The sequence below is a fragment of the Ruditapes philippinarum genome, unplaced genomic scaffold, assembly GCF_026571515.1.
Source record: "Ruditapes philippinarum isolate M1 unplaced genomic scaffold, ASM2657151v2 ctg6090_1_1_1_1, whole genome shotgun sequence".
NCBI classification, from domain to species: Eukaryota; Metazoa; Mollusca; class Bivalvia; order Venerida; family Veneridae; genus Ruditapes; species Ruditapes philippinarum.
In genome coordinates, this window is record NW_026866274.1 from 225 (window position 1) to 16,475 (window position 16,251).

The 16,251-nt window shown below is 33.2% G+C and overlaps 1 protein-coding gene across 1 annotated transcript; it reads left to right on the forward strand.

Moving 5' to 3' along the window:
- Positions 1-333: 333 nt before the first annotated feature.
- LOC132731977 (tyrosine--tRNA ligase, mitochondrial-like) lies at positions 334-12,208 on the forward strand (the record flags this gene model as incomplete). Its single annotated transcript, XM_060718280.1, is given in 10 exon segments — positions 334-509; positions 1,350-1,451; positions 2,748-2,862; positions 3,412-3,490; positions 3,733-3,842; positions 4,871-4,969; positions 6,867-6,933; positions 9,763-9,951; positions 10,932-11,057; positions 12,056-12,208. Coding segments are annotated over 10 exon segments (1,107 nt in total), but the record flags the coding sequence as incomplete, so codon positions are not given.
- Positions 12,209-16,251: the final 4,043 nt, after the last annotated feature.

The following is a 16,251-nucleotide window of genomic DNA, read 5'->3' on the forward strand; positions in this document are numbered from 1 at the left end:
TAATCTGCACGTTGTAAATGGCACTTACAGGGCACGTAAATTACAAAAACGAAGTCAAAATATGCAAAAATGGCCCTTTTCTGTGTGAGTCAAGCAGTAGAAATATGGTAATAATTTAAAAACAGTCATTTATGGCACACAAAATGTAAAATATAACTTTGATCTTTTAACTTTTCAAAAAATCATTTTCAATCACATTTAACATTTTTCTCAAATATGATTTTTGCAAATATTTTGGCTCATCTGCAGGCATGCAGCTTTAAACACTTCTCATATTTTTGGGGGTTCTCATATTCATAAATTTAATGATGTGGATGTCCATGTATTGTGTAGGTGGGAGGAGCAACGGCTCATATAGGAGATCCTAGTGGCAAAACAAAAGACAGAGAGGAAATTTCAGCAGAAACTGTGGAACAAAACATCATAGGTCTGACGGAAAATCTGGACAGAATATTTACAAATCATGCTTTACATCTGTGGAAAGATGATAGAGACCTTAAAGATGTGAAGTAAGTTATGATGATTTTAACAAGACACACATTTGTATTAAGTTGCTTTGACCACACATATATTGATGTTTTGAATTTATTGGTAATTATCAAAGGTTGTTATTCTCAATTACATTAAAGAACAATTATGCTTCAGAAGTGCTATTATTTTTATTTCTAAAAACTGTTTATTTTTGGTAACGAGTACAGTTTTCAAAAAGATTCTCATTTGCTATATAAATGAACTATTTTTTGCATCTTTAGATTTTTTGGCAATTTGTATAATCATAGTGAATAAGTATTTTGTATGGAAGACAAAATACTACTTTGTTTACATTTTGCTACCTTTAAGACACATAACTACATGTTCAGTGCTACTTTTTTCTGTTGATAAACCTCTCATTGCAGTTACACCTCCCACTTGCACTTAATGCATTATTTAATTATTATTAAATACATGTTTGGCATTTCTATAGAATTAAAAAAATACGGATTTCTGAGGCATAATGTGCCTTTAATATTGTTGTGATGGAGAAAAATCGGTCATATAGCATTTAGTTTTAAGATGAAATAAATATAAAATTCTACAACTAATGCTTGCATCAAATGTTAAAATACAACCTGACAGAAACAAATCTTATAGCTTTCAACGCAATTGAACTACAAATGTAAAATAAATTTGTATAAATTAAATGAAGAGTTCCAGGTCTGGGTTCGCCCAGTTTCAGTATGTGAGAAAAGATATGATTTTCATTTGCTACCCAAACAAATAGCATGAGATTTATCTGTCCCTAATTGACCTACCAAAATCTTGTAGTACAAATAGTCTATAAATCTTGTATAACTTTTACTGTATTTCAGAATTTTAAATAATAGAAGTTGGTATGATGACATGAATGTGATAGAATTTCTCACAAAGATTGGACGATACTTTAGAATGAACAGTATGCTTAATAAACATAGGTAAATACACCATTCTGTGATGTGTCTTCACTCAAAGCTATTTAGATTTTTAATCATAAATTTATACATTATAATGCTCCAACTAAGGCTGTTAGAGGTTGGTGGCATATACATTTGTCCTCATTCGTCCATCAAGCTGGCTATCTATCTGTAAACTGACGAAATAGTGGAATGTGGTGACATCCATGTTCTAAGGACATATTTCTAATTATTTGCTTATCAATCATTTACAATGAGTTTCAGATAGCCCTAATATGAATTTATATTAAACTATTTGGCTTTTGTCTGAGATTAGTATTCAGTATTTTCTTACCAACTTTCAATTTTACATTACGCTCGAGTATTCAAATAATAGAAATAACTATTGTACTCACCCAGTTGTCAGTGTCACACTTTGGTTAACTTTTTGCATACAAGTTGGTATCTTCCAAAACTACTGAAAGGAATGGGTTCAAACCTCACACACTTATTTGAGAGCATAAAAGGAAGTCACTGTTCAAAGTCCGTAAATGAAAAGAATTATGGCCCTTTAGGACTTAGAAAATTCTTCATTATCCAGGCTCTTGTTTTACTATCAAGTAATGAAAATAGTTAAGCATGCTGTCCTTTTATTTTACCACTTTATTATGACAACCACAGAATCTATTCATGTGATTAATTGTTAGATGGTCAGTCTGAGAATATTTGGAAATTTTTACTAAAAATGATGAATGGTTTAGTCTAGAATAACAGATGGACAAGTCCATTCAAGGTACATGTATTTAGGATGGTCAGGCTCTGTAAATGTTGGTATATATTTCTGTGTAAATGTTGGTATATATTTCAGTGTAAATGTTGGTATATATATTTCAGTGTTAATGTTGGTATATGTTTCAGTGTAAATGTTGTTATATATATTTCAGTGTAAATGTTGGTATATATCAGTGTAAATGTTGTAATATATGTCAGTGTAAATGTTGGTATATATATTTCAGTGTAAATGTTGGTATATATTTCAGTGTAAATGTTGGTATATATTTCAGTGTAAATGTTGGTATATATATTTCAGTGTAAATGTTGGTATATATTTCTGTGTAAATGTTGGTATATATGTCAGTGTAAATGTTGGTATATATATTTCAGTGTAAATGTTGGTATATATATTTCAGTGTAAATGTTGGTATATATTTCTGTGTAAATGTTGGTATATATTTCAGTGTAAATGTTGGTATATATATTTCAGTGTAAATGTTGGTATATATATTTCTGTGTAAATGTTGGTATATATTTCAGTGTAAATGTTGGTATATATTTCAGTGTAAAGTCTCGCCTGGCATCACAAGCTGGCATGTCATTTACAGAATTTACATATCAAACTTTCCAGTCGTATGATTGGTTATATTTACTGAAGAATCATGACTGCTATATCCAGGTATGTCAACTTGATTTGTGAAATAGTTTATATTTATTTGATAATGAAAGCATTTGATCTACTGATTTCTCATTTAATAACATGTATTTTACTAAAAAAGCTTTTCAAGCTTCCTACTTCCGAAAAATTGAACTGCTTACAATATAAACCAGTCATTGACCCACAAAAAGTAGACTGTGTCACTGTGTTTTGAGATAAGAAGCAGTAAAGTGGAAGTTAGAGATGGAAAACCAAATATGTACTTTCCTGTTCTTGAAATAGCAAATGCTAAATTTAGACTGAAGATTCCAAAAGTCATACTTTTCATAACTGATTTTCTTGAGCCAATTTAATAATTTGAAGTCAATTTGCTGATTGGCTCCTGCTAGCGCAAGCCCTGATAAAGCCATGTCTGGTTGTGTGGATTTACAGACCGGCCTGGTTGTATATGAACTAGTGGCAAAGGTTAATCACTTTAGGTTCCAGGAGCTAGTTAAAGTTGATAGTATTGAATTAGTTTTGTGTACTGTATGATGTTATATTTATTTACAATGTTCAACTTGTGTTTAGATAGGTGGACATGACCAGTATGGGAACATTACAGCAGGAATGGATCTCATTGACAAAGCTTTAAAGGAAAGAACATTTGGTAATTCTTCCTGCTTTAAATTCACTGATCTTTAATGATGTGTAAGTATTTGAATTTGTTTGTTTTCCCAAAAATGAATATTAAATAGTATTAAAGTGTAAAATTAATTGTTTTTTGTTATTAATATTCTTTTGTTGATCTAACTCATAAAAGAATATTTATACATAGCTTTAAAATTATGCACTTTAAAAAAAATTTAATTCCATTTAAATTTACTAAGAAATAATTTCAATATTTTACAGGTTTAACTTTACCATTAATAACAACATCCCAGGGACATAAAGTAGGAAAATCTGAAGGCAATGCTCTATGGCTGGACCCAAATAAAACAACACCTTATGAACTATATCAGGTAATTTGACTATATACAGGGAGAGAGAAAATATTTTGGTAATACTGAATTCTCGTAAAAAAATGTCTGAAATACATGCAGATAATATGTCTGAAATACATGCAGGAATATTATCTTGATTCATTCAATCTTTATACTGTTGGTGACAATAGAATCTATCAATCCCACTGTTATATCAGTGCTGTCTTATCATGGTTTACCATTTACACAAGTGCTAGAAAAAATATGTCTTTCACCCCCCCTCCCCCCCCTAAGACAAGTGGCGTGCTTTTAGTGATGTCATTTCCGCATGCCTTTTATGAATGAATTGCGTTCTTAGGATAATGTCATTTTACAGTTATCAATGAAGTTCAAACGCTATTATCAGAAAAAAATGCGTAATGGAAATTTCAGTTTTCATCATTTCTGTTCTGAAAACAATTAACATGTAATATGCTAGAAAAAGAATCAAACACCGGCTGTCAGCACAGCCAGAAATATCTAAGTGTAAGATTCTTATACTCTATTATTCAATAATCATGAATGATTTTGTCCAGATTGAAAGATGGACAAGTTCATTTAAGAAATCAGCAATCGTGGAAATAATTGTTTTAAGAATCTGAAAATGAGAGAGAAGTAATGGCCTAGTGGTCAAGGCATATGCACCTTAACCTAGAGAGCTCCGATTCAATATCAACTGAGATCACAACAGTGTTGCTAGTTCTTCATAGTTAGAGGATCCAAGAAAAGTTACTTCACAATTGAGCTTTTTTAGAATAGATACTATGAAAACTGGAAGAACAAACTTCTCAAGCTTGATTGTATATGTCATCTACTTTCACAAGTTAGAATGCTCTGATAAAAATGTAAAAATCATTCTATATTTATCACTTTTAAGATCTTGTGTCAAAAGTTGACTGCTCTAAGTTAAAGATATTTTGATGTGTTCTTATTATGTAGCTTGAAATAACAGTGGCAAGTAAATTAATATTTAGAAGCAAAGTTAAAGAATGTATTCCTACTTTAATATGTTTTCTTTTATTTTTCAGTATTTTTTAAATATACAGGACACAGATGTTGGTCAATATTTAAAGCTGTTTACATTTTTACCAGATTCTGATATAGACAGTATATTAAGGAATCATCAGGTATGTTATTTAGTTCTCTATTCTCTTGTGTTCATAAAAGACTTACTCCGGAATTAAGAACATTTTGGGTTTTTACCACCTAATACGGGGGTACAACAAACTTTTACAGTTACAGCTTCGAAAATAAGCGGACACAGGTAAACTAATCTATTGTGACTTGGTAGTGCACCTGTGAAAGCTTAGTAACAGTAAAAGCTTGTTTGTACCAGGGATAAGCTTGGAAAAATTTAATAGAATGTTCATAAACTTTGCATTGTCTTGTAATATGATAATAGAATCATTTTTAGATGAAAACAAGCTTGTTGACCAACATTTTAGCTTTAACGCTTACTCATATATCGCGAACGCACTTTGACCGCCCCTTTTAGGCTGAAATAGTAAGAAATGTCCTATTTGGCCAATACACATGATTTTCGTTTCAGAAATGTGCAGAAAAAGTAGCATTTTTCGGCAGCGCCCCATCCAAGATACATCGGGTTGCAGAAGGGGGTATGCCTTCTTTTTGGTTTGAAGGGGCGAAGTATCCAAGACAAATTGGACTTGTGAAAGGCTAAAAATGACCAGTAGATATAAGTAGCTTTAACCAAAGCTGAAAAGCCTTGTTATTCATCCTTAAGTTGCAGCACTTTGAAAATTTAATGGAACAATCGAGGCAATGTGATTTTTGGTAAATGTTGAGATTCCATCGTTGCAGTATCATGAAATTTAACAGTTAATGGTAGTACATTTGTGCCAAGTTGATTGTTTAAGCATTTATCTAGTTTCATAGCAGTTTGAACTTGTACAGTGAGATTTTTCAGTGAACGGCATTTTTCAATATTCATGGCAAGGTTAATTTCTGTTTCATACCATGCAAAGTTTAATAAATTCTTATATACAGTTTTTGTTCACTGATATGTTTAAGTAAACTGTCCATAGCATCTTTATGAAAAACCAAAAATATATTTCTTGTTATCTGAACTGTTGAAACTATTTTGTATTCCGAATAATGATAAAGTCTCCCTTGAAATAGATTGTACTTAACTTTGCATTGTCTTGTAATATAATAATAGAATCATTTTAAGTGAAAACAAGCTTGTTGACCACCATTTTATAGCTTAAAATGTTTCTGTTATAATACCATGCAAAGTTTAACCTTTTCCCTTATATAAGCGTGTTTCGACGGATTTTTGCCCCCCCCCCCTTTCTGAGGCCTCAAACAGTGAAAAAATGCCCTATTTAGGCCCCAGAAAATGCTGTTAAAAAAAGTGACCACTTTTTCGGCGCTGTCCCCCATCCAAATATTACATCAGGGGGTTGCCAGAAGGGGGATGTGCCCCCTGTTTGGAGGGTTTGAAGGGGGGCGGAGTCCCCCTCATCGCCAAGAAAATTTTGGACATGTGACAGGCTAAAAATGGCCTCAAGTCGATCTCAGCATAACTAGTATCCGACACTAAAAAGCCATTCACTCTATCTCAATTCATTGAGAAGTAGCAGCACTTTGAATTCAGTTTTGAAGGAAAAAAACAATGCAAAATAGTGATTTTTGGCAATTTTGAGACGTCCCCCCCCCCCCCCCCCCCCGTTGCCATGGTAACAGGAAATTTACCATTGAGCATGCTGTTATAGAGGCAATGGTGTAGTCAACATTTGTGCCAAGTTTCATTAGTATTGAAGCATTTTTCATAGCAGTTTGAACTTGTTACAGGAGGCTTTTCAATGAAAACGGCCATTTTTCGCAATATGCTCATGGGGTAAAAGGTTAAGTAATTTCTAAAATACAGTTTTTATTCTACTGCTATGTTTATATAAAGCTGTTGCATACATCTTTATTAAATTACGAGAAAAATGATTTATTTCTTAGATTAATCTAGACCTGTGTAAATATTTTGTCATTTCCTTTTGATATATATTGTAGTGTGAACCAGAGAAAAGAAAGGCTCAGAAGTTGCTAGCAGAAAAAGTTTTAATTCTAGTGCATGGAGGTATGTTTTTAAAAATAAATTCTGAATGTATTTGTTAACATTTATAGCAGTTTGTTTTAATTCCTAACCTTTTTTTTTTGAAGCCCCATCGGGTAATTTCCGTTTATTTACCCTGTAATAGGTATGAGGGGGTCGGGATCATCCTCCATCATACGTTTTAATTCCTTACCTGCTGACATTAAAAGTGATTTGCCATTTCCACCAGTTAAAGCATTGCAAGGCTGTACAGTCTGACTAGGCTTTATATTGTTGGTAACTCAGTTTTTGGATTTTGATATTGAAATCACCTAATTGAATGGACTGCTTTAAGTTCAAAGCAAGGTGAATCCATTTCGCAGATTCAGGTTTAACATGTTTTGTTTTCATTTATACTTTAAGGGCTATTGTGACAGACCGATTATGGTTGTTTACTTCAAATCAATTGCCACTCACTGCCATTGGTTCCAATCCTGACAAAATCCATGAGAAAGCTATCCAGCTAGCATTTTGATTGTCAGTGGTTATAACCAGGTGCCAGCTTGTCAGTGGTTTTACTTAGATTCCAAGTTTTCAGTTGTTCTAACCAGGTGCCAGCTTCTCAGTGGTTTTACCCAGGTGCCAGCTTCTTAGTGCTTCTAACCAGGTGCCAGCTTGTCAGTGGTTTTACCCAGGTGCCAGCTTCTTAGTGCTTCTAACCAGGTGCCAGCTTGTCAGTGGTTTTACCCAGGTGCCAGCTTCTTAGTGCTTCTAACCAGGTGCCAGCTTGTCAGTGGTTTTACCCAGGTGCCAGATTCTCAGTGGTTTTACTCAGTTGCCCGGTTTAAAGTGGTTTTACCCAGGTGCCAGCTTGTCAGTGGTTTACTACAATGTCTGTCTGTGCCTGAAAATGTGCAACAAGAGGGAACCTGATGCCTTTCTTCACCAACCTAGCTGGAAAGCTGCAATGTTTGTGTGACTTAAATTTAAAAAAAAACATCTGAAAAATGTTATGTAAACTACTGAAAAAATTATAAATTTATTGATTTTACTTTCAAAACTTTTTCGTTTACCCTTGCATGAATTGCCTGAATATCAAACTTAAATGCTTAAGTTTACTGCCAATTATATTGAAAAATATCAAGAATTGTTTAAGCAATTTTATTTTTAAAATGTGGTTTAATTGATTCCTGGACTAGCCTCAGATTTAATTCAGATGATGTTTTCATTGTATATGACTTGTTTTATCACATAGAATAGAAATAATTGTAGATAAATCCCACATTGTTCAGATTGGCCAGTAGCATTTATATTGTTAGGTAAAGAGAAAATTTGATATGTATATGGAAGGTAGGTTTACATTAAAAGAGTTTAAATTATAACTGGCTTAATACCACTCAAGCTTCAAAGTCAGTAGAACTGTATTGTTTTCAGTTTGTGTCTATAACAATGTTCAAATATTTCGTAACAAAATGTTAAAATGTTCAATTGGTATCTCGAGTGGGAGATGTTGAAATTTTTGCCTCTTCCTGTAAGAAAAATTTTCCAAATGAAGTTTCAACTTCTGTATTATGGTGTGATTTTTATCATGCTATAAACAGTTGTTCTGCAGATAACAGATTGCCTAAATGTAGCTTTATACTGCATAACCCGTCATGATGGAAGTTAAATAGTAATATCACCTGCTGTGATTTATTATTTTGGCATGTTTGTTTACAGATTAAATTTCATGCAACATTCTGTATTTAGAGATTAAACATTAGAAAAACTATTTTTAGGTAACCAGGATTTTAACAATAAGAAGGATCATTTTGCTTGAGTAGAAGGGAAAGAATTACACTCTTCCCATCTTTATCTCAAATACCTTACCTCCATTTAAGTGGTTTGTTGAAAAAAAACTTAATAAAAATTATAAAAATTGAGCCGCGTGATGACAAAACAAAGTAATGCGTTTGTGACCAGTATGGATCCAGACCAGCCCGCGCATCCGCGCAGTCTGATCAGGATCCATGCTGTTCGCTTACAAACCCTATTACAAGTATGGAGACTGATAGCGAACAGCATGGATCCATGCTGGTCGCAAACCCACTATAGTGGTTTTGTCATGACGCGGCTCAAATGAAGGATGATATCAGTGATAAAATTTTCAATGAAAACCATTGACAAAATTTGTATCAGTATTTTATACTTTATAACCACAGGGAATGACTAGGATAGGGGTCAGGATTCTTATAGGATATTTGAAAGAATTTCAAAATTAATCTTCATAAAAAAACAAACACACTCACAGGTTGTTTTTGACATTTGGATAAGTGTTTGTTTCATTTTGACATCGCTTACAGTAATTTTATTATGACATGCACTGATAAAAGCATCTAGCTGAAACATTTACATTACATAATTTCTAAAGTTTCATGTTTGTGTGACTTGCTGCTTTAAAACAAACTCCCATTATTTTATACATTGTACATTTAAATTAACAATGTATTTTTCATTTACAATGTAATTGAATATTATGTAATAGTTTTACAGTATGACAGGATAAGGTTAATTCTTAAATAACCTTACTCACTTACTACTAAATGTATGTTATACTAGTATTTCTTTTCTATATAATATACGCTGCTTTACATGGAATGGCACTTACGTGTCACATTGAAAGTTCTATGATAACTGCCGTATGAACACATCTGCAGTTGTTTCCAATTTCAAAATTTCACCCTTAATTCTGCTTAAGCCGGTGCTAGGGGGCGTGAACAGTAGTTTGCACTAGACAGTACCGTCAATGAACAGGCTCAATCAAACCGAGCCTGCAACATTATCAATTTTGCCATTTTGGAATTTCTCTAGGGATTTTTTTTTTCTCTATTTCAGAGGAAGGATTACTAGAGGCACAGAGATGGACAGAGGCATTTTTCAGTGACAGTCCAGAAGCGTTATTACATCTGTCAGATAATGACCTGTCCAGATTGTTCAATAATGCTCCAACCATTGATCTACTATTACAAGATGACATCACTGTTCTAGATCTTGTCATGAAGAGTAAATGTTTAGATAGAGAAGGTACATATATATCATATGATATATCAAAACCAACATAAAGGGTTTGCGACCAGCATGGATCCAGCCAGCCTGTGCATCCATGCAGTCTGATCAGGATCCATGCTGTTCACTTACAAACCCTATAGCAAGTAGAGAAACTGATAGCGAACAGCATGGATCCTGATCAGACTGCGCGGATGCGCAGGCTGGTCTGGATCCATGCTGGTCGCAAACCCATTATGTTGGTTTTGTCGTGACGCGGCTCACATTCATTTAAAGATAAATACAATAATCTTCATCACAGCAAATTGAGTGTTTTATAAACTATCATTGAGTGTAGTGCATATTATCTTCCTGGTATAAAATTTAATGAAGTATTAGTTACAACTTTTGTGCTAATGTGGTGTTTTATCTTTTCAAGTTTGGGGATTTTTGTCATACCTGTTTATTTGATAGAAAGGTTTTTGTCCTGCCTGTAAATTTGATAGGAGGGTTTTTGTCCTACCTGCAATTTAGATGGGAGAGATTTTATCCTACCTGCTAATTTGATTGAAGGGTTTTTGTCCTTCCTGTAAACTTTGTGGTAGGACTTTTTTCGTACCTGCAAATTTGATGAGAGTGCTTTTATCTACTATAAAATAATTTTGAGTAAGGATTTGTGTGCAATTCCTACATTTCTCTAGGGCTTTTGACCAAACTTTGACAGAAGCTTTGTCATCAAGTGCCTTATGTATTTTTTCTGCCACTAATTAGGAAATGAACCCTGTTATAAACAAAAATTGTAACAGAAATCAGGTTAATAATTTGGTTATAATAGTGTCAACTGAATTATTATTACCTTGCCAGGTTTACACAGTATAGAGAATGGCTCTACAGTACAAAACTAATTTCATTCCAACATTCTTATTTTGTGCCCATATAATGTAAGGAATAATAATAGTTTCCTCAAATTCAATGTCCACTTATTATTCATACATGTGATATATTTCTTTAACTTTCAGTTGATGCTATTAGGATGATAAAAGCAGGTGGAATTTATCTTAACCAAGTTAGAGTTACAGATCCTGATTGTCTACTTACATTTGGACAGCACATTTTACCAAATAAAATAACTTTATTACGTAAAGGTATGTATCAGATGTATGGTAAAGATTTGATAGATTTCATTATGTTTCCACACATGGACACACATACTTGTAATATTAAGTGGTAAATCAATGTAGTACTGTGGTGGAGAGGTTAACATGTTGAATGAGTAGTCTAACTAAGGATATATTTGCCATGTGGGTTCAAACTGTGCCAGGGGCAAGCCGTTGTTTCCTTGAGCAAGAAACTTTATATTAAACATTTATTTCTGTAGTACTGCTAGATTCCTGTAATTGGGTTGGAGAGTGTGTTTAATACCTGATAGCTTCTTACGCAATCAAACTAAAATAAATTATTTGTGTATTCTATTTTTATGGAACTTCTTAATAATCAGAAAACACTGGACTCAGTAAAACTATGATATTTTTATAAATTTAATTATTACACATGGACCTAACAACATTCTGGCACTGAGCCAAATCTCATTCTATTTTTAGATCTTTTGTTACTATTTTTGGGTAGTCTTGTGACTTACCATCCTATACATTTTTAATACTTCAGGCCCAAATTTCTGTCAAAATTTATCCTGATGAAGACCTCACGGGAGGTCGAAACCAGTAGATAATTAAATAACATACACATCCCTGGTGTTGACTTGTAATTTTCTTTTTACTTATCCTATCTTAAAATAAATTCTGTGTAAATTCAGTCAATGACTGGCTGTTTGAGATAAATGTAGTAAAGAAAAAAATCTTATTTCTTTAATTCTAAGAGTGAAGAAATGGTAATTGAGATCTAAGCATGAACTAGCTTTGATCTTAAGGAGGTACTGATTCATGAAAAAAAAACTGAATGCGAATCAAATGTTCACTTTTATTGTAGATTTGTTTTATTCTTTTGCTAAACAATAAAATAAGTTATTTAGATATTGTGGTACATGTATGTAAACAGATGTACGAGTATTAAGAATAATAGTTCATTTGTAGGCTATATATTTCAGAACAAAATATTTATATTGGTATTTAATTTTATATTTCAGGGAAGAAAACATACTACATTATAAGATGGAAGACCTTGGATTGAGAGATTAATACTAAATTAATAATGATAATTGCAATTTCTTTCATGTATGAGCAAAAATAAAAATATGCATAAAATGTATATAGAATTTAATTTTGTTATATGATATATACATTATATATGAGCATGGCTATCCAAATAATATATAGGCTATCTTCTCTTGCTTGAAGTCTGTTGTTGCAACTACCATGTCGTACATCATGCATCATCAGACATTGAAATACTCACTAGAAATTTCACACATATCTTTAAGACACTGTCACTGATTCTTGCACAGATTTTTACTGTATTTATATTCCTTGTGACATTAGAAAATTCCTGGTTAAAGATTTTCATGCAAGACCAATCTTTCACAATAACTGTAGGTATTTATTTATGTATCCCAAGCCTAATAGCACTTTCCTGGATTTTGATTGAATTTTTTTGTGAGAATTTCTACATTACCCATTCCTTTGTTTTACTATGAAGCCATAAATGAGAAAACACTTGTATACTAGTCTTGGCTAAAGGTCATTATGTATAACATAATCTGTAGTTTATTTGTACTCAGATTATTTATGAGTGAAGACAATGATCAGGATCCAGGATTTTTACCAGAGGGGGTCGCATAGTTTTTAGGAGGGGGTAATACATATTCCAAAGTTTGGTTACATTTACAAGTTTTCCAGAGGGTATTATGAGTCAAAATCTTTGCTATTTTCACTAGTTTTTATATGCCCTAAAGAATTTTGGGCATATTATGTTATACCCCCTGGCGTCCGTCCGAGCAAACATTTTGGGTTTACGGGCTATATAACAGTAAAGAAAACAAAAGAGACGATAGGTTCATTCAGTGATCAAAGGGTTTATGGGCTAGTAGCCCTTAAGAAAACAAAGAAAATAACAAAGAAAATAGCCCCTAAACCCAAAATGTTGGAACGTCCGTCCGCCTTAATCTGTTAACAATTTAGTTTCCGGAGCATAACTTAAGTTTTTGGCCCACAATATTCAAACTTCATAGGATGATTGTCCATATTGGGTAGAGGACCCCTATTGATTTTGGGGTCACAAGGTCAAAGGTAAAGGTCACTATCACCTTAAAACTGAAAACAGTTTCCAGAGCATAACTTAAGTTCCGTTTGGCCCACAGTATTCAAACTTCATAGGATGATTGTCCATATTGGGTAGAAGACCCCTATTGATTTTGAAGTCACAAGGTCAAAGGTCAAGGTCACTATCACCTTAAAACTGAAAACAGTTTCCCGAGAACAACTTAAGTTCCGTTTGGCCACAGTATGCAAACTTAATAGGATGATTGTCCATATTGGGTAGAAGACCCCTATTGATTTTGGGGTCACAAGGTCAAGGTCATTATTACTTTAAAACTGAAAACAGTTTCCAGAGCATAACTCAAGTTCCATGTGGCCCACAATATTCAAACTTCATAGGATGATTGCCATATTGGGTAGAAGACCTCTATTGATTTTGGGGTCAAAGGTCAAGGTCACTATTCCTTTAAAACTGAAAACAGTTTCCGGAACATAACTTAAGTTCCATTTGGCCCACAGTGTTCAAACTTCATAGGATGATTGTCCACATTGGGTAGAATAATCCTATTGAATTTGGGGTCAAAAGGTCAAAGTTCAAGGTCACTATTACCTCAGAACTGAAAACAGTTTCCAGAGCATAACTTAAGTTCCATTTGGCCCACAATATTCAAACTTTATAGGAGGATTACTATTTGAAGGAGGTAATACTTTATTTAATTTATGTAATGTCTTACAAATGCTTCATCCTTACTAAAAAAAAAAAACACTTTCGGGCAAATAATGCTCCGCCTAGCGGTGCTCTTGTTGTGTGATTTCTGTTTTAATATTGTTATGATAAATCACTGTCAGAATGCTAGGAAAAGAAGTTTGGAAGATAGTTGTTAAGGAAAAATTAGGCAAAAATGGACTTCAAAGAAAACAGTGACGGTGCAAATTACATATAATCTTACAATTATTTGGTCAGTTTTTTGTATTCATACAATCTTAGTTGACATTGACATTTGTTTGATAAAACAGTTTATGTGAAATGAATACACAATAATAGCCATTATACATAATAACCTTTTGGAAATACCTTTAAGTAGGTCAAACTGAACTTGGGCCTGACCTTGACCTTTACGGTTTAACTATGGAATTTTGCTAAAATTAACCATGACTGATATCAATGGATGTACATGTATAGTTTTATTCTTAGACATAATAACTCTTTGAAACTTACGTTCTAGTAGGTCATACTGAACTTTATGCTGAGCTTTATATTTAAGCTTCATTTATGGATGGCTTTCATTCATACAGTTTTTATGAAATTGTCATGTTGAGATTCAGCTTAAACTGATCTTGTCCCTCAATTCTTTGATTTTGTTAAACAGTTATGTATTAGGATTGATTCGATTCATATTTTTAATATTTTTATAATCTAGGATGGAGCATTTCATGTATGTCCTTTACCTTAAAAAAGTCATTTTTTAAAAAGAAATATTACTTATGAATAGATATAACAAAGCAATACATACAGTGATTTATTAATGTATGACCTTGACCTTTAAATGTCCTTCACCCTCAATGTAATATATGAAAATTTGAATTCTGTGGAATGTTTTGATTTATTTACCGGTTTCATAAATATTTGAACACAGTGAAGTGAATGAAGGGAAAAAGATTTTAAAAGAAAGGTTATACTTTTTCAATGATCTTATTTGATAAAACTTATTTATATTGATGGATTTGGTTTATAATTTGACCAAAACGACATTCATGACAATATCCTCATACTGAGTTATTTTGAATGTGACCTTGACCTTAAAAGACGTTCACCAATTTGGCAAACTTGTGGCTGCTCTTTTAAAAGAATAAAAGTTATGCAACTTGCAGTAATAGTTTACGTTTGTCTAGGCAAGAGAACATAACTTTTGCAATTGGTTTGTGACACAATTAACCTCTTCTTAAAAGAATTATTCCTGTTCCTGGTCGACTTTTGAGCATTTCATGACACCACGGATGATAATTTTGATCATTTCGTGACAACACGGATGATACTGCAACAAGATGACAGGAAGTTATTATATAAAACCACAATATAGGATGAATTGGCAATACCTGTATTGCAACGTCTTATGTTCCTATTAATATAAAAGCTTTCAACAATTTTAACCAGTCACGAAAATATAAATTGATACGAGTCATTCTCAATAGAAATTTGAACAAATATTTGTCCACTTAAATTCATAACATTATGTTATAAAACGACAAGATGTATTCATGCAAGTAAGTCATGCCTCAATGGGGAATATAAATATAATTGTATAATGACCGATATATGAACCTTGATAGTATTTAATTAATTTAGTGCGTTTTTACTGCCGGTAATCGTTTAAATAATTTGACATTGCATGGGTTCTGATAATCGACAATAGGTTTTATATATAAAAAAAGTGAAAACTTAATGCACCGGAGAAAAATTTCTCTCAGTTGAACAGTAACGTCACAGTGACATGCTTGTAAAGAGCAGCCCGGTATCATCACAACAGCACGGACTAGAGTCAACACTTAATTAAGGAATTCATAGTGTGAACTTATGTTGAAACCCATGTAAAACCATCTTGCATGTATGTATTCTATCTTGCATATATGTATGTATGTATTCTATGCCAAATTGGGATCCATCCACCCGTTAACGCATAAAAAGCATCTTTCGCTGTCTAGTACGAACCCCGGACATGTCACCTGTCATGTTTGAAGCACATCGTGATGATAATTTAGCCTACCTCAGTGCAGTTTCCACGGAGTATTAGCCAAATATATGAATTTTGAGTTAAAAGTAGGTCATAGATTGGCGGCCAATGAAAAAGTACAGTTACCTGAGAAAAGGCGGTAGTCCTGAAAATAGGCTGTTATGTCAGCAAAGGACCTGCTTTTCAAGCCGTCACTCTCTGTGCTAGGAGTTCACGAGCCGTAGCACACTTTCTCCGTTTTCCCTGCCTTTTTTAGAGCTGCTCCCTCGGCTTTTATAAGGACACTGGCAGCTAACTTCATACAAGCTAAGGCGTGCCGACTTAAACGTAACCCCGAGCTGTAGAGAACATGCGAACTTGCCGTCTTACACGTAGAAGTGGATGTTAAATAATCT